This window comes from Gasterosteus aculeatus, chromosome 20 (assembly GCF_964276395.1).
Source record: "Gasterosteus aculeatus chromosome 20, fGasAcu3.hap1.1, whole genome shotgun sequence".
NCBI classification, from domain to species: domain Eukaryota; kingdom Metazoa; phylum Chordata; class Actinopteri; order Perciformes; family Gasterosteidae; genus Gasterosteus; species Gasterosteus aculeatus.
The window spans coordinates 3,892,321-3,911,079 of NC_135707.1; the positions used below are offsets into that span (position 1 = coordinate 3,892,321).

At 44.6% G+C, this 18,759-nt stretch overlaps 2 protein-coding genes across 4 annotated transcripts in view; one reads left to right on the top strand and one right to left on the bottom strand.

Annotated features, from left to right (window-relative positions):
* The window catches only part of gabbr1a (gamma-aminobutyric acid (GABA) B receptor, 1a), a 50,832-nt gene extending 35,490 nt beyond the window's left edge, over positions 1–15,342 (top strand). For both annotated transcript variants that reach the window (XM_078094536.1, XM_040166503.2), the window contains exons 16-24: positions 107–257; positions 4,064–4,196; positions 5,823–5,939; positions 7,203–7,313; positions 8,505–8,598; positions 9,587–9,714; positions 11,767–11,895; positions 12,641–12,784; positions 13,504–15,342. In XM_078094536.1, coding sequence (XP_077950662.1) covers positions 107–257; positions 4,064–4,196; positions 5,823–5,939; positions 7,203–7,313; positions 8,505–8,598; positions 9,587–9,714; positions 11,767–11,895; positions 12,641–12,784; positions 13,504–13,791 — 1,295 coding nt within the window. In that variant the 3' untranslated portion in view covers positions 13,792–15,342. The remainder of the gene's footprint in view (positions 1–106; positions 258–4,063; positions 4,197–5,822; positions 5,940–7,202; positions 7,314–8,504; positions 8,599–9,586; positions 9,715–11,766; positions 11,896–12,640; positions 12,785–13,503) is intronic.
* A 1,049-nt stretch (positions 15,343–16,391) lies between these two features.
* Positions 16,392–18,441, bottom strand: tnfb (tumor necrosis factor b (TNF superfamily, member 2)). Of its 2 annotated transcripts, none has more exons than XM_078094538.1 (4): positions 17,815–18,441; positions 17,637–17,703; positions 17,486–17,545; positions 16,392–17,261 (listed from the first exon to the last, which is right to left on the bottom strand). In XM_078094538.1, the coding sequence occupies exons 1-4, from the start codon at positions 17,992–17,994 to the stop codon at positions 16,801–16,803; spliced, it is 768 nt and encodes a 255-aa protein (XP_077950664.1). In that variant the 5' UTR covers positions 17,995–18,441; the 3' UTR covers positions 16,392–16,800. The 2 variants fall into 2 exon arrangements, with proteins under 2 accessions (XP_077950664.1, XP_040022450.1); XM_040166516.2 differs by having other exon boundaries at positions 17,637–17,706; positions 17,815–18,427.
* Positions 18,442–18,759: the final 318 nt, after the last annotated feature.

Sequence of the window (18,759 nt, forward strand, 5' to 3'; positions counted from 1 at the left end):
GGGGGGGGGTAACGACATTCACCTTTGGGTGTTTTCTGTTTTTAATGCACGGAAACAAAGAAAAAGGCCCCAGAAACCATCCCTTCGTCTCGCTCCCTCCTCCCAGGCGCCGGACCCCCCGCTGACCGCACCGTGGTCATCGAAGTGTACCGCTTCTTGTCCCAGAAGCTGTTTGCAGCCGTGTCCGTCTTCGCCGGCCTCGGCATCCTGTTCGGCATCGTCTGCCTCACCTTCAACATCTACAATGGCAACGTCCGGTGAGTTCGCGCCCGGCGGTGGCGTTAGATGTGTATGCGCGATTAACCCATCCGCATGTTCTCTTCTCGAATGTAATAATTTGTCGCTGTTTTGCTCTAAAATGATAATAAATTGGATATTTATCTGTTTTTCATCATTTTGTGATGTTTTCTCGGTTGATCCAAGAACTCATCAGCAGATAAATTGAAAATGAAAGTAACCGTAGTTACTTAGGCCCTTGTGTTTATCATCAGCACCTTCATCAGCATCTTGTCATCCTGTTTTTGTTTCGCTTCATGTTCGTCCTTGAGAGATAATTGCGACAATAAAGTCGTCCTCCCAAAAAAAAAAGAGAAGAAGAAAAAAAAAGGCCCCGAGTTTTTTTTTTTTAAGTGATGAAAGTAATGCGGGTCTCAGAGGTTAAAGACACCGTTTGGTTGGATGAAGGTCACCTGTATGAGATAAGTGAATGGAAACGCTCTCCACGTGTGACTGTTGGTGTTTGTGGGAACTGAAGAAGGGAGCAATAATTCACCAGAGATCCTTCCCTCTGTTGGTGTGAAACGGCACCGCTGCTTCTCCCGTTAAAGGACGAAGTTGTTGATTTGGGGGGCGGCTTTGCTCATTCTAGCAGCTGGTGTTATTGTCCCAGTTTAAGCGTCGCCGCAGTCCAAATGCAAATAGCCTTCTTTAAAGAAACGCCTTTTGATCGTCGATTTATAAGCCTAATACATGTCTGTGAACCCGCTGCAGCACGTCTCCGATGTCTTTCTAACGCATTATATTTATGTTTGACCCGGGTAAAAGTGATTTGAAAGTCCTCTTAAATCCAGCAGCTTATCGGGAGTTTTCTTGAAGCTGCAGAGGTTTTTCCTTCGGGGATCTTGGGCTAACGGCTAACGGGCCTTCTTCCAGCTGAGATTATATTTCAAACACAGTCTCACCGAAGGCTGATCTCAGCAGCCAAACCACTACGAGTCGAATCAAATCATGTTAAGCTTCTTTTACAAAATGAGTTCACCACCAACTGTTAGGAGGCAAAAAAAAATACCCAAACTACTTTTAAATACAAAGAAAGTGTCCATCATCGCAGTCTGAAAGAAGCGATCCTTTTAAAAACGCCATTAGTTTATCTTCAGGGTCGTGACATTCCAGGAAACGTTAACTGCTTTCCAGGAGTGATGCTTCCAGACATTGGTTCCCCCGGAGGCGCTCATTCGACCGCGGCCTCTCGGGTGGAAGCGCCTCGTTGCCCGTTGGCGGCTGCCACAGTGCTGCCGGCGCCATCGCTAAAAATGTGTTGTAACCCTTTTTAGAGTACCTTTCTAGCTCCCGCTGGCTTTATAATAGTTGCAGCTCATTATTTTGCCGGCCCGGTCCGTAAATGTAATGTTTTTATCATAGGGATTATCCACATGCCTTCATTTTCTAAACACACAACTGTGCACTAGCTGCTGGGCATCAGAGAGGCACATTTAACACCCAGATGATGGAACGTTGCGGAGCAATTAGCGGCCGAAATGACCGATATTCTCATCGAGCGTTGGTAGAGAGCAAAGACGAAGCCAAAAGAGTGAATAGTTGACTAACATTCATCAGGTATCAGCGCGCACGACTCAAAACATGATGATAATTGCTGGATGTGATGATTTAGCAAACGCCCGCTATCTTAAAAGTGAAGCCAATTTGTGCCTTAAACTGACGTTCTTCCTAATGGCCATCAGGGAGTCTGTGTTGAAGAAAACGGCCCCACTCACTTGATTTATTACCTCCGGAAACAATGTAAGCACGCGTATGCGGCCTTAACCACGTGGCTCAAGCCTTCAAAATGCCAAACTCGTTTGCAAATCATTGACCACCGACTAAATTCAATAGAATGTTCAGAATAAACAACTTATTGATGGTACAAGTTGTACAACGTCAATGCGGCACTAACAACATGTTTCCACTTTCCACTGCGTGTGGGAAAATAAATCCCTTATTTGAGAGATTGAATAACTGTTTTCTGATGTTAGAAGCCACAGTCAAGTTTGGCACAGAATATCTGCCTGTGATCTAAAACATCAACAGCAAACATCAGATTTCGGTCCCTTAAAAACCACACAAGAAGTTATTTTTATCCAAACTCTTCCTCAATAATTCAGTGAGGCGTGCACATGAAAGAGACATGTTTTCTTCTTCTGATAGTAGCCTTGATTTAAAGCGAGCTGTGCCGAACACACCGCGAGATAAAAAAGTGGAGCGGCACTCCACAGCAGAAAGTCACACGGAGACATCACATGTTCACGCCGCCGACCTGCATTAGAGGTGTTTTCTTTTCTTCTTTCTTCAGAGGTATGAATTGGGCCCAGTGTGTGTGTTCAGAGTGTGCGGCGGCCGCAGGGTAAATAAGCTGCGCGACCTCGAGGCGACGAAAGGGCCGGCCAACAGAATGAGAGGAAACACACTCGCCTCCTGCTGCAGGGGAGAGATGCTGTGCAGGGGGGAGGGAGAGGGGGGAGGAGGGTGGGTGGGGTAGGAATGCAGATGATATCAAACACACCCGTCTTAAAAGTTTTTGAGAGCGTGACATCGCTGAGAATGTCTCTAATTATAGAAACACAACAAGATGGAAATCAGTAGCGGTGGAGTATGCTTTTACTCAAGTAGCATTCTGAGGGGCTTTCTTCTATTTTATGCCACTTTATACTTCTACTCCAAGACATCTCGCATTCATCTGACATTATTTACATGGTTTTATACTCTCCCTGTGATATTAAAACCACGTATCTTGATATTTTATTTAAGTGTTTATGATGAAATATTAATTTCTTTTCTCTAGCTATAGTTTAAATAGCATGACAGTAACATCTGGAGCAGTAAAGTGAATCCAAAAACCTCATACGTGAAACACTGACCAGAAATATTGTACTGAATGAGTTATTTTACTAACACATAGAATTTGAACACTTGTTTTCACGATTGGAAATCACTGGACTTATTCTCGCTTTAATGGGAAATAACTCTTCGCTTCGTTCTCCTTTAAGCTCCTGTCTGAACCTCCACGCGGAGCAAACCGTACATGATTACCACGGCCGCGCTTTAGTGCAGTCACCGCGTTTAAAAAACTTTCATCTGCTGTCAGAGATGTAGGCAGAGACATTTGGATCAGGAGCTTAAGACGCACTAAATGAATCTGTGCAGCCTTTCAAAAAGCCTGTTTATGTCGTTTTTTCACTACTGCTTCACACAAATTACAGAAGTATGCAGTTTTTTTCTGTGCAGGTTTTTAGATCTTTTGGATGATCTACAAGCCGGTTAGTTTTTTCCTGCCACCAAAATGTTTTTATTATAGGTTTTCAAGTATAGTTACCATTAAACACTTCATGGGAAATCCAGGCAAAAATTAACTTTCCTGCTTCCTTTATTAACGCATATTCCAGCTCAGTTTGCTTTTTCACAAATTTCCAGAATTTCTTTTTTTATTTGCGTCAACCTCTAATGGGACGAACTGTTCATTCCACATATAATTGTGTAGCGCTTGATGCTAATCAGGCTTATGACTGTCAACCGCACGGGAAAGGAGATGCCCAGCAAAAATCAGCCACATTTTGACGTTTTAAGTCCACCAGATTGTCTGAATCAGGAAACAACGGCGCCACGTCGTGCATTCAGAAACAACACGAGAGAATGTAACAATCAGCACGAGTTCTAAGAGCAGGCGGAAGGGCCCTTCATCGCAACGACGCCTTAATTACCTGCAGATTCAAATCAAAGCAGGAATCATAACTGCCGGTGTTTTCTCCTCCTTGATGTTTTTTCTTTTCGGTTCTCTTGTGTGAATCAGCTACATCCAGAACTCTCAGCCGTACCTGAACAACATGACGGCCGTGGGCTGCATGATGGCTCTGGCCGCCGTGTTCCCGCTGGGGATCGACGGCCACCACGTCCACAGGTCTCAGTTCCCCGTCGTCTGCCAGGTGAGAAAGAGACTTCAGATGTTTGGATTTCATCCATACGATGCCGAAACAGTCCTTTTAGCTCGTAGGAGGAGTAGAAGAAATGTAATTTAGATTTATTACGTTTTCAGGCATTTGTTCTTCTTTACCTTTTTATAAATAATAGTTAAAAGTAAATTGATATTATAGACCTCCTGTCTCACTGTATAACCCCCCCCCCCCATGGACAAACTGAGATTACATTAACAAAATGAATTTATGATACATGTTTTATGTGTATTGTTGATAGTAGGTTATAAGTATCGGGTACACAACGGGCTGTTAGACGACGTATTTGAACGGATTGAATGTTTTTTAATAAGCTGCAGATATTAGATGACTATTGTTGGCACAGCACTTTTCACCGGTAAATGTTTGTTAGGCCGCTCGTTCAACGAGCTGATTAATAAGCTACGTGTGAAGAGACGGGAGCAGGAAAGCCGATCTGGTTTGTCTCTCGTGTCAGTGTAATATCTACTTGATAAAACACGCAATATTACTCCTTGCTAACTTCAAACTCTACATTTCCATTAATGAAGCGACAAACCTACTTTCAATCATTGATATCACATATTATACTTCATTTACCTCCTCTCGGATTTGTTTCGGTATGCTGCGGCACAGACATGATTTGCCGGGTGCCAGAATAGCACAGACGACGGGATCAGTAATGAGGAGTGGGACTCCTTCCTCTGTCACCCGTGTTGAGTCTCTCTGTCGCCAGGCGAGAGGGAAATTTCCATTTCTGTCGTGTCTCTTGTCTTTGTCCCTGTCCAGTTATTCTCTCCCATGGTCATGCCTCTATCGCACTCTGCCCCTGACCTTCTCCTATGGATAGGTTTATGTTTCTGCTCCAACCTCTCCATTTCATTAAACATATATATTATTATATTGTAGAACTACCTACATATCTATCAATCTACCTCCCTACCAATCTAGCTATCAATCTACCAATTTACCTATGAATGTACCTACCTATCTACCTACTTACCTATGTATCAATTTACCTACCTATCTACCAATCTATCTACCTACCAATTTACCTATCAATCTATCTACCTATCTACCTATGTACCCATCGCTCTACCTCACTACCTACCTGTCTACCTTCTTATCTATGTACCAATTTACCTATTAATCTACCTACCTATCAATCTACCTACCTATCTATCTACCTACCTATCTATCTAACTATCTATGTACCAATCTACGCACCTACCTATCTGTCTCTCTGTCTAAATCTCTACAAGCAATAAAATACGTATAGAAAAAGCACTTCCACCTCCTCTTCATGCTCTTTTCCTTTAAGGATGACAAAACAATCATCATCTGATCTATATTTTTTTTACAGGAAACAGTAAAGGAGGAATACTGCATAAATAATATGTTTGTATATTTGACTAATGTTTTGGAAAATGATATAACCAATGTTAATTAATTTCATAATTGCTTGATTTAATTTATATGTAAAACATACAATTACTCTCAAATGATTAAAATTCAATTATATATATATTTAGTTAAATTGTGCCACTTCTGAAAGTAGACCTGCACCCTTGACTAAATGATGCGTAAAGTACTAATTAAAAACTCTCTGCCCACTTCCAGTTCCGCCTGTGGCTCCTCGGCCTCGGCTTCAGCCTGGCGTACGGGAGCATGTTCACCAAGATCTGGTGGGTCCACACCCTCTTCACGAAGAAGGACGAAAAGAAGGAGAAGAAGAAGGTAGGGAGGGACGGAGGGAGTGAGGGGGGAGGGGGGGGAGCATAAGCCTCTCAGCGGTCTCGGGAGAGAGGAGAGCGGCTGGGAGGCGGAGGCCGGGCCGCCCGGCGCGTGTGGCTCCGGCTGATAAAAAGTACAGTTCTAAACTTTGCAGGCTTCCTTGTGAAATAAGCTTCTGAGACAGCAGCTCGACATCATTCACCACCGCAAGGTTTAGAGAGAGCAGCACGCTCTACACGTATGTGTAATGCACACGCAAAGCACATGCGTCTACACACATGCAACGTTTATGCATATGCTGGTGTGTGTGTTTTCACGTGTGTGTGTGTGTGTGTGTGTGTGTGTGTGTGAGCCTCCTCTTGAGAAAGTGCATCCTGGTGCCAGCAAGATACTGCAAGTTTGCGATGTGTTGTGGGAATTTAGACCTAATCAGAAGAATATAAGATTAAGCCATTTCTACAATATTTATGAATATGGATGAGTATTAAAGTTCCATGCAGAAATCCAACCTTCGGGGGGGTTTATTATTTGAGCCAAAGCACAACGAATCGGGGTGACTTTCAACTCTCTGCGCGTCCACAGAAGGGCAATTTTCCAGAGAGCTCTGCGTTAGTGTTTAAAGAAACTTTCAGGAATTGAGGGGAGAATGAGCGCTTTTCAAATCATTTTTCATGCAACTCAAGTGAAGAGGCGCCCAGGACTGTGTAATGTGTTTTCGTCTTTATTTTATTTCCTCAGTTTCAGTCATTGCGCGCTTGAACGCCCGTTAGCAAGTTGGAGTTAGAGAGAGGAGGCGGCGCAGTGGGACAGCTCATTTCAGGGACTTGTTTTTTCGGTTACGGCCGCATTGCTTCCATTATAGGTTAAGTTAAGAACGATAGAGTTTAAATCAGCCGGCCAAGGAAACTACCCACACAAAAAGCAGTGTCATCTCACTGTGTATAAATGACAATTTCAGGTGGCAGCCCAAATGATGCTGCTGCTGTGTCGACACACACACACACTCCTCCTGATTCTGAAATATACTTGGACACACACACGCTTGTTCACACACCCAGAGACACACATCCAGAAAGACAATTCGCGCCCAGTCATCCAGAAATCACAAGGACGCCTGTCGAGTTATTTGTCCTGGTTGTTTGTCTTTGTTAGTGGACTGGCTGGTGTTGCCCTTGGATAGTGATGACTGTTGTGCGCGTGTGTGTGTGTGCGTGTGTCTGTGTGTGCGTGTGTCTGTGTGTGCGTGCGGTGTCTCTGCTTTCACAGCAACACTTGGAGCCGTGGAAACTCTACGCAACAGTTGGGGTGCTGCTGGCCATCGACTTCCTGTCACTCATGATCTGGCAGATCGTGGATCCTCTGCACATTACGGTGGAGGTAAGACGGATGACATCATTCCCGTGTCATCACCTGTGTGCACGGACCGCGTAGCCGCCGCCGCCGCGGGTCGGTAGCGCAGCAATGAGACACCGCAATTGCTAAATGAGAAAAAATAAATAAAATGTTCTTTCATTTTGATTTATGTCGCACTGAAAGAGCACAATGGAGAATAAGAATGGATGTCAAATAGCGCAGCCGAACAGCGGCGTCCCAACAGAGACATTTAGGACCGGAATAATTGAAAATATTTGCGTTTGTTTGACAGTGTCAAACACTTTCAGCACTGTTAAAGGTACCTTGCGGCATTTATTGTAAAGAAAAATCATTCATCGAGCAGCCAAACAAACATGGTACGGTTCCTGCCTCATAAAACAATTATTGTCAAAACGTTTGACTTCATTAAACCTTCTTCATTATGTTAAGCACACACAACTGCCAAACGGCTCTGTGATGCATTTTAGTTTCTTGGATAGATCATTGTTTTGGTTTTACAGCACGTTTACGGTGTAGTTCATTTCGAGCAGCTGTCATCGACCTGCATGTCGTCGCTGTTGGGACAGGAAACGTTGGTTCCTGTTAAATGAAACATCCGCTGGTCAAAATCAACTCCATTTGAACTTAATTGGATCAAAATCAAAATACCTGAACATTTATAAAGACACAAAATAAACTTTGAAGATGCAGTGTTCAGTTTCTACGGTTTTGGAGCTTTTTAGTTTGAATGCAACAATTTGCATTTAGATTAACTGTACGCTCCCTGCCGAGCCCCAAAGGGGTAGACCGAAAAAGTTAGTTTGAAAATTGAAAATCTGGCAACTGCAAAACGAGACTTGTTCCTCTGCTGGTGGAGACCAAAACAGAGTTAAACCTGTGTACATAATGCACATAACCCGGACATTAATGTATAGTATTCAAGGCTTCACGTCATCATCAGCCCAAATCTGCACAGCGCTTTAACTACTGTCAGGCCTTCTGCTTAAATAACTCTATATTTAAATATATTTTTTGGATGTTTATCTGTGAGCAATTTTAATTGAGTCATCTGTATCTGACATACGGCACAGACGCAGTTGATCACCCGTGCGGTCACCGGGGCTTGTGCTGCTTTCTCGTCGTTTCTAATTGTACTCTCCCCACTTCTATCTCCTCCTCCCTCCATCTCTCATCCTCTGCCTGCCGTGCGAGTAGAAGTTCACTAAGGAGGCCCCTAAAGAGGATTTGGATGTCCTGATTCAGCCCTTGCTGGAGCACTGCAGCTCAGAGAAGATGAACACGTGGCTCGGTATCCGTCCTCTCCGTCTCTTTTTTTTACCCTCTTGTTTCTCAATCTGTCGCTTTATCACTCTTTGCCCTGCTCTGGTTTTGAATAATCTTTATCACTCACATTGGGCATATGCGGACACATATGCGCGCACTCGCACACACACACAGAGACGCACACACAGACGCACACCCACAGAGACACACACACACACGTCACCACCATTCACTCTGAATTAAACAGGCCTCGTATCATAGCCCCCCCCCCCCCCCCCCCCTCCTCTACGTTTGATTCCTCTCTCCCGGTCTGTCTGTGTCTCTTAGCTCTTATGAAAGTATAATGGTGGTGAAATTCAAATAATGTGGGTCACAAACTGGGCCATTGCCCCGTAGCATTTCCTTCCTCAGAGGAGGAAAGATGGCGCGTTAATATCAAGCGGTGTAAATGCACAATGGACAGTCTGAAGAAGTGTCAAACTCACTCGGTCACAGAGGCTCTTTTCTCCTCTGCTTCTCTCTCTCTCCCCTTCACTTATTTGTTACTTCTAACCGGCTTTTTGGCACATTAAAGCAATCTGCACTTTATTTTTAAACTTTAAACTTACTAAGTTTTTGGTTGGATCTTTGATGCCTTCATCTTATAACAGGTGTGTGTCTGTAAATATTCAGGGGGCCTGAGATTATTATGCTCACGCGGGGTAAATATTATACTGTAACTCGTTTGATTCAACACAGTATCTGGGTTACAAATACGGGGTCAAATATTATGTTGATTTAATAAAAGGAAAAGCTTAAATCGTAGGCTGTCGTGTAGAATAACAACACAACCAACTATAGTTATTTATATAAATATGTAGTTTTGTTATTTTCATGGATTTCTTTCATATATAAACAGATCGTTTGGCCTCCATTTTTCCACACAATACTGTGTATTAGGTTCTGCGTTCTCTAAATGGGCGCCGTACTCACATCATACTCTGCCCCCCCCTCCACCTCCCCTCTTTCTGTAGGGGTGGTTTATGGCTACAAGGGTCTGCTGCTGCTGCTGGGAATATTCCTGGCATACGAGACCAAGTCCGTCTCCACCGAAAAGATCAACGACCACCGGGCCGTGGGGATGGCTATTTACAACGTCGCTGTGAGTAAGATTGTAAAAAAAAAAAGCCTCAATTCCTGTTGCTGGGGGCTGCTGTTTGCTAAGAGCATAGCATGCTGAATGCCTTTAAAGTGGCAATAAATAGGATTTATATTGCCTCACTGTACATAATGGCTGTAGTATATCTTTGGGGAGGGCGGGGGGTAAATCAATACCGGGGTCTCCTTGAAATTACTTTGCCTGGTGCTCAGCTTTTGGGCTTTCAGAAGCCACTTTCCGTCTCATTTCAGAGCGAAGCAGTCACCTGACCAGTGTGTCGAGACGTTCCAGCTGCAGCAGCTCTTTGCAGCTCCTGCTGGTTGTTTGTAAAAGTCAACGGAGTTCATAGATAACTTAATGCACCCTCGAGGCTTGTTTGCTTTCCTCGTTTGAGGATGACTGACTGAAAGTAACAAGAAGACATTAAACTGAAATACTTCCTGTGCAGCTACAATTAACTGTTAGAATTCAACTTATTTTTTAGTTGCAAGTTCAAGGTTTTGGATTCCCCTTTTTGTATCTTCAGAAATCATCCACTGTGGGCCGACTGAATAATATTTCCTTTCAGAAGGACCGTTGGGTTGTGCCTAACATGACGGATTGTATAATCTGGTATGAAATGCAGAAAAGTACATGTTAGTATGATGATCGGCGGGAGCAATATGAGACACAGAAACAGGCTCATGAATAAATTAAGTATTCAAGCTTTTCCACAAGTTCACCACGAGATTTGATTCTTTGAAAAGCAGATCCCTGGACGCGGTTCTGTCCAAGTGATAATACTGCCAGCACGGGCTGCTGCCTGCCATGAATCATGCATTTTGATTGCTTATGTGGCCTGTGGTGATACAAACAATCATATCCCAGGTCTCCTTTATAAAAATGAGAATGTGTACCCAATGGGACTTCGTAGTGAAGTAAACGCTAAATGAAATCAATAAAATGCGAAAGGGTTCATCACAAAACATTCACTGTGCTGCAATCGAATGCAACCCAAGCATACATTGCAAAACACATGTATATCAATTATTTATATCAGGAGAATTTATTGCTAAAGTATATTGGACATTGGACAAATAAAAACAGTGCATACACATATACTTTGTATATATATATATATAGATGTGTGTGTAGATGTATGGCGCTGTTGCCTCGTGTTGGGAATAGGTTTCAAATTGTACCCATTTAGCTAAAGTCCAGTGGTAAAATCCAGCCGTCAGTCATAAACATTTTTCAGCTCTTTTTAATAGCAGGTGAATCATTTTAAGCGGAGGCACCTGGGATGCTCTCTGCACTGGAATAGCTGCCATTACGTTCACTGCAGCCACTCTAGACAAACACTCACGGCCGTTCCCTGACACGCACGACACCGCGTAACTTTCTAATTGATGTCAAATGTCGGAGGAAAGCGCTTTCTGTCACTTTAACCGCCCGACCGGCTTCTCCCGCTTCGATCAAACGGCGGGAACATTGTTATAAATACTTTTTTTCCAGGATTTCCTGCACTCGTCTTGATTCCCATTAACCATTGAAACATAGAGCATCATCACAAGGATTGATCAACTTCTGCTTGGTTATTAAATGCATTTGTCTCGTGTCCTCTTGTCCGGGGAGAGGATTTATCATTCATGGTTATATATGAGAGCATTTAATGCGGCTCGCGCGCTCATTTCATCGCATGGTTCCATAAAGCGAGTCTTGTTATTATTTCATGTTCTGATATACATATTTCAGTTTTATGATGATGTCAATAGTTAATGGTGTCTGTGAAGAGACCTCCTTTGTCTCTGCTGAGCTGTGAGCTCCAGGCCCTGATGAGATGACAATGTGGTGATTGTCAGCTCGCTGTTGCCACTTCAGTCATGACTTTTTAATGCTGTTTTCACATGGGAGCCCTCAGCGGAATGATAAACAGATGCCTAATGCTTTTATGGATGTGCTTTTCCTCCCCTCTCATTCTCCACCTTTTCGCCTCTTATTTCCCCTCGTCGCCCGTCTTTCTCTCTACTATTAAAAACTCCTCCTTCTCCCCCGTTTTTGCCTCTCCTCCTGCAGGTGCTGTGTCTGATCACGGCTCCGGTGACCATGATCCTGTCATCGCAGCAGGACGCCTCCTTTGCCTTTGCTGCTCTAGCGGTCGTCTTCTCTGCCTACATCACCCTGGTGGTGCTCTTCGTACCCAAGGTGCTCCGACTCGTCCCCCGACACCTCTAAGAAACGCTGCGCACGCTGAAAAGCCTGCTCGTTTTGCAGCAAAATCAAAGGGCAAAGCGTGACGGCCTTTAGGGAGAAGGTACCACCTAGTGCCTGTAAATCAGAACCGTCGGCAACTTTAGCTCTGATATTTTCTGTGTGGTTTTTTTTTGAGGGCGACGCGATATCGGCGCGTCTTTGCCGTCAAATCGGGACAGCTACTTAAATGATGAAACCTTTAATCTGTTTCCACCGTTGCTTCGTCATTAAACTGTGACTGAGGACACTTTGAGATGTGTAGCCGCGTAAAACATTCGGTGTTGGGAAAGGAAATCTTCTGGCACAAACAGAGTGAGACATGAGAAGTGTCTGGCAGCGGCTACAGGGATTTGTTTGGAATAAACGGAGGACGATCTGGGTATAAGCACTGCTGCAGAATGTGCAGACAGAGGAAAGAGTGCCACCTACAGAGGTTCAAAGTACATAACTACAAGATCCAAGGAGAAAAAAAACAGACCTGACAGCATCCTCCCCACTGTTTGGTTGTCGGGCTGTTTTTTTTTCCCCGAGCGCAGCAGTGAGCGCTGAGCCCCGAAGATTTTGCCCAAGATAAGCTTCAAAGTGTGAGCGATGTGGCTCAAAGTATGAAAATGAAGTGTTCTCGTGAGATGCGTGACTCTCATCGGCACGCCGCACGTCCTTCGCTGACTCTCTTGTTCCCGCGGCTCCCCTCCAGATGCGGCGCCTCATCACGCGCGGCGAGTGGCAGTCGGAGCAGCAGGACACCCTGAAGACCGGCTCGTCCACCAACAACAACGACGAGGAGAAGTCCCGGCAGCTGGAGAGGGAGAACAGGGAGCTGCAAAAGATCATCCAGGAGGTGAAAACGTTATTGTGTTATTGTGTAACAGGCATGTCCAGAGGCCAGACGTACAAATATCACCAAGTCATTCCAATCCATTAGGTGTGAGAATGCTATTAAAATGCTAATGAATGCTAACTATGGGTTGAGAGTAACACCTCTAATGAAATGTATTTATCATATTTATTTTACTATACTTGCTGCTTTATTTTACATTATATATTATGTGTATATTTGATGGTAGAGATATTGCAGAATGCGGCTTTATGTGAGAGAATCACACACAGTGTTTTACAAGTGACTTACAAGTAGAGGCATGAACACAGACCTGTGCAATCATTACTTTATGTATTGCTTTTTATATTTTTGAGGTTTTCTTTGATTTGCTTTGACAGATATGGAAACGTGTTGAGAAGCTTCCCTCTTTTATTCAATAACGACATGGAAGAGCAATTGATAATGTGGAATTGAAAAGGATTGGAAAAGTTTGCAAGAGGAAACTTTATTTCTTGTCTAGCCTTTCATTGGCAACGGGTTTGCTGTTTCTGCTGCAGTAATTAATAGCAATCCATTAGTGCTACACATGCTAACAAGCGCTAACGGAGTGATGGGAGGGGGGGGCACGTGTGACCTCTGCGACAATCTCTCTCTCTCTCTCTCTCTCTCTCTCTCTCTCTCTCTCTCTCTCTCTCTCTCTCTCTCTCTCTCTCTCTCTCTCCTCACGTTGTGCTTTTCAGAAAGAAGAGCGGGTCTCGGCGCTCCGCAACCAGCTGGCTGAGCGCCAGGCCCTGCGCAACCGCCGCCAGCCCTCCTCGGGCCAGAACCAGAACCACAACACCCCGCCGCCCTCCACCCAGCCGCCGGATCCCAAGTCCCTGCTGCCGCCGCCGGGCTACCCGAACCCCACCGCGGACAACCACCCCCTGCCGCCCTCCTTCTCAAACTCCTCCACCCTCTACCCGGCCGACAGCAAGATGAGCCGCAACCACTGTCACAACAGCCAGATCCCACTGCTGTACAAATAGGCGAGGCGCCGGGAGAGGTGGGGGAGGGAGGGAAGGGAGGGTCGCACAAAACACACTCACGGGGGACACACGACACAATGAGACACTGTGACTTTCAAGCACAAATCTGTACGCGGGAGTGCTTTTACGCACCCCGGGTGGGCGGGAGTCGCGCGGGCAAACAACCGTCCTCTGCTCAGCCCCCCCCCCCCCCCCGCCAGCCAGAGGTAGATCTCGCCGTCACCCCCCCTCCCTCATTCGTTATCTCGTTCCGTTGTGGAGACACCGAGTGGAGGGAACATTAGTGTTTGCGTCTTTGCTAAATCGTCTCCACCTTTCTGCCTCTCGCCAGTTTGTTGACTAAAGCACATGCGGTAGTGATTAATATTGTTGTGTAATATCCGATCTGTTTCGTCATGTTTTGAGTTGTTGTTCAAATTATTTGTTGACTTTTTCTTGAGGAGAGTCGTGAAAAATGGAATTTACAAAAGGGAGAAAGCACTGAACGGTTATTTACCCAAAGGAAATCTTAACAATGTGCATTATTGAACAGCCATAACATGTATGGATCTCTGTTTTCAAGACTGTGTATTTACCCACAACACTGAAAAATAATCCCGTCCTCTTCTAAATACTAGACCCACTATAAAGGAGAAAGGGATACAAGCTTGCTCATGTATAGGGAAACATTTTGGCCATGTGGTGTTCGACAGTTGCAGCCATCGGAAAGACCTCGGCCTGCATCTTCCGCATCGCAGGCTACTGCTGATTCTCACATTTTATAGGGGAAGCTTCCAACCCGCCAGAAGAATAGTTTGTACTTTCTGCCTCTTGGAAATGAAAGCCAATTTATATTTCTACAGCAGCGGTGGGTTGAGATGTGGGGCTTCTGCGATGGCTTTTCCTGTGGATATATTCAGAGAAAGCACAGCTTTTACACTCGTGAATCTGTTACACGTCATTCTCGTGAGCCTTTTTTAATTTTAAAAGAATGTTGTTGTTTTTTACGTTTCCTCATAACAGACAATCTGGATGGATGCCATTTGTTTTCAGTGTTTTTTCTTTCCCATTTTGCTTTTGGGTAAACTGTTAATGTATAAAAATATAGTATATGCGTAACGTAATGTGACATACTGTATTTCTTCAGCAGTTAATCTGAATGTACTATTTCATTCATGAGCTATTTCCAGATTTTAATAGGTGAAATCAGCAGATGCTTCATCAGCAGGTAAAACAATACTTAAATAAGTGATATATGATATGCCGGCGTGCACTTTAAACAAACAATACTCCCCCTTTTATGTTGCTCTATTAAATATTATTTCTCATTTTAGCTCAGGGGCAAGAGGAGGACATCCATGAATGAAATAGGGCATCTTTATTAACTGTTCAGATAGTGTAACATATGAATGCAGAAAAAAATTAGGAAATACTTCTATCTTGCACATATATGACAATATACATGGATTTGGGGATATTTGTATTCACTATATCTTAAATGTTAATATATTTCAGAGTATGTGTATGCACATATATGTGTATCATAAATAAAATAATTGTTTTTCCATTGGTTATTTTTGTCTTTCATTTGTACATTTCACATTAGTAACAATAAGAAGCAAAACCGGAACTGTAGCTTCTGTTTGAAACTATTTATTGGATTATTCACCCTGTTTTTTTTTTTTTTTGCTGCTCCGGTCGGCCAACCTATTTGTTCAATTAAACTACAAACTTTAACAGCATTCTAGCAACTCATAGACATGAAACGGATCCCAAAATAGTCCCCGTGTAGTAAATATTCGTAGTATCCTGTTAGTCACGCAGCAGAGCAGCATTGCATCATCCACTAGATGTCACCACTTATTTGTTGTTTTTCTGACTCCCAACGACCTTTTAAGCAATTAAGCCTGTCAGGTTGAGTATCTTTGTCAATGAAACTTGTTATTTGTCTCCAGTTCGACACGAGGGAGTCAGGCAGATCATTAAACACGTGGGAAGCAGTTTTCAACACGGCGACCAGCAGTTAAGGAACCTCGTTACTGACACAACAATAGATGTTTGGGGATATAAAGGGAACTAAACTAGACAAATAGCCCCTAAGTGCGTCCTATTTTTGTGTGCTGTGTACTTTCGCATGATGACAATGTGAAAACACGCTCACTTGCCTCCCGTCGCACGCCTCTTTCCAGCTGACGGAAGGTTAAGTATGCGGTAACGGTTGTGTGTGGGAGGGAAACCGGAGGCGGTGTTCTAGCAGGGGGTGGGTGGGGGGTGTCACTGGGGAAAACCCGCTCTGGGTTGAGGCTTCTGTGGGCCTCCACCTGACGCAGCACTCCGCGAGAGCACAACAAGTAGGAAATTCCCCTCGTCTGATCCAACAGAGGAAGTATTTGCTGGCTGGGGAGGAATTTCAACCTTTGCCAAATACTGAGACCAAACCTGCTGCACTGTGAGTGTGTGTGTTTGTGTGTGTGTGTGTGTGTGTGTGTGTGTGTGTGTGTGTGTGTGTGTGTGTGTGTGTGTGTGTGTGTGAGCTGGTGCTGGCTGATTTGCCGGCTACACTTCCTAAATGTTACCTGAGCTTTGAACTGAGTTCATCCATATTGACACACTCCGGTGACTTTGTTTTTTTTGCAGTTTAATCAAATTCATGTGCATGTAAAACATATAAATATAATCAAGTATCAATTCCAACAATTCAAATATAAATAAATACAAATAAATACTTAGAGGTTCATTCCACAGGTGTCCCTGATACAGAAATGATAGTACTACAATCTCATGTCAGCATAAATAATATACAAAAAGGGCCAAAAATAAAAAACAAATCTTGCAAACTGTTACAGTTCATAGGATTTCTTAAATGTGCACCGCCTGTTGGGCGAAAAAGCTTCATCTCCATTGAGATTTAAACCTTTCTACGTCACCATGAGATGAATACTAATAATAAAGAACCTACATGATATCAAAACAAAACATAAGGCACCGCGCAGAGCTTCGTGTTGGCTACGACCACACCAAGGAGTCACTTCAAAGGGCGAACACGCCGAAGAAAGTCTTCCCGTCATCGGTCTCCAGCTCCGACAGCTGGTTGGTCTCCGTCCGCAGTCGGTCGCCCTTGTTCAGCTTAAACACAGCGCCCAGATAAATGGCGTTGTACCAGCCCTGTCCGTCCCTGAAGCCGTCCTCCTGCGGCGCGTTCTGACACGCCGACCTCACGGCGTTCATCAGGGAGGCCTCCTTGCCCAGGGAGTTCGTGTAGCGCCAGACCCGGTGGCTGAGAGGCACGTGGCTTTGTCCCGCCCCCTCCTCGTCGCCGTCGCCGCAGGACACCCTGAAGGACGACTGGCTGTAGACGAAGTAGAGGCCGGTGTGCGGGATAACGATCTTGTTGCCCTCCAGCCGGAAGCCGCCCTGAGCGAACGCCTGGCCTTGACCGCTTTTCCACTCCAGCCTCCCCTGGGAGCCATCGTCGTCTTCTTCGTAGTTGCCTGGAAACGAAGAGATAAGGAGAAGCGCCGTTAGAGCCTTGAAACACTTCTGGTTCTGGTCTCCACGGGATAATTGACAGGTATGACATAAGGAAAGGGGTAATGAAAAGATGTTCCGACAGAGCGACCGAAGATGCAAATATCCCACAAGGGGGATAAGAGGGGGGTCTCCATTGAACGCTGAGATCATGAGCACCACGTTGGCTGAGGACCAAATGACTCACCTTCTAAATGGATGGCTGCCTTGGCTTTGCTGCTGATTTGCCTCAACGTAGAGTGATGATCTGAGGAGAAGAAGACAAATGTAAGCCTCTGTGAAATATCCTCACAGTATAACTCAAGCAAAGCATCTTTCTTGACATGACGTGTAATCACCTGTTTTCTCAGCACTCTTAGTCTGGAGCATCGCTTCTGTTTGTCCTGATTCTGTTTGTCCTGATTGCTTCTGGAGAGAAGAAAACACACCGATTAGAGGCGTTCATTCAGAAATGTTCTGTTTTGGCAAAAAAAAAGACACAATGATGAAGATGAAACGAGGAAAGGCCGTTCCTACCTTTAAACCTGGCCAGAACCAAGCAAGCAGCAGGATGCCCCCCAGGCAAAGGGCCACGACCAGGATGGCCACGGACATCTTGCATAGCCGCCCGGCGGAGGGCTTCTTTTCCACCAAAACCACCATCCTCTCGTCGAGACCCCTCTCCACGTCCCCTGGTGCTGTCGTGTGGGACACCATGCTGAACACAATCTAAAGAGTCCTGAGTGCCGTTTAGAAAAATAAAAGAATCTACCAAATAAACAGTGGACGCCGCGTGTGAGTCTTCAGGTGCTTCCAGTGCTCGCTGTCTCTCTCTCTCTTTGTGTTGCTATTGAGTGAACTCCTGGCAGAGAGCTTGTAGTATATATGCAGTTGCAGCTGATTCTGCAAAGGGGAAACTCCAGTGATGTCACTCTGTAAGCGGAGACAGAGCTATGAGCACAGAAAGGAAGGAGGAAGGAAAAAAAAGTCACAGAATGTAGGTGGAGTTTTGCCAGAGAGTGGAACCCAATGGGAGCAGTGGTTTCAAGGGAAAGTGGTTGATCTCTACTTTTTGAAGAAAATGCAAAGTGTTGTAACTCAACCACAGACACACACACACAGAGAGACACAGACATTCATGCACAAACACAAATACTGTGCACACAATGGGACAGACCCAAAGTCTCAGACACATAGGGGGTGCATGAATCCACAGCTGCACCCACAATTAGCGGTCGGATGAGATGTTTTGAAATGCCACAAAAATGTGTGGAGTCTGTAAACAATTCACCTGTTCATCACCCATTCTGGTAACGGTTTGGTTTAACCGCCCATATTTGGCAATTAAAAGAAACTTTATGGACATTTTGAGGGTCAATCTGTCGTTGAAATATGAGGACAGTTTCATGTGTGGGTGTCAAAAAGAATATCTGGGTATCATGACAATTAAAAAAGACTTGTGGTAATCATAAACTCCTAAAG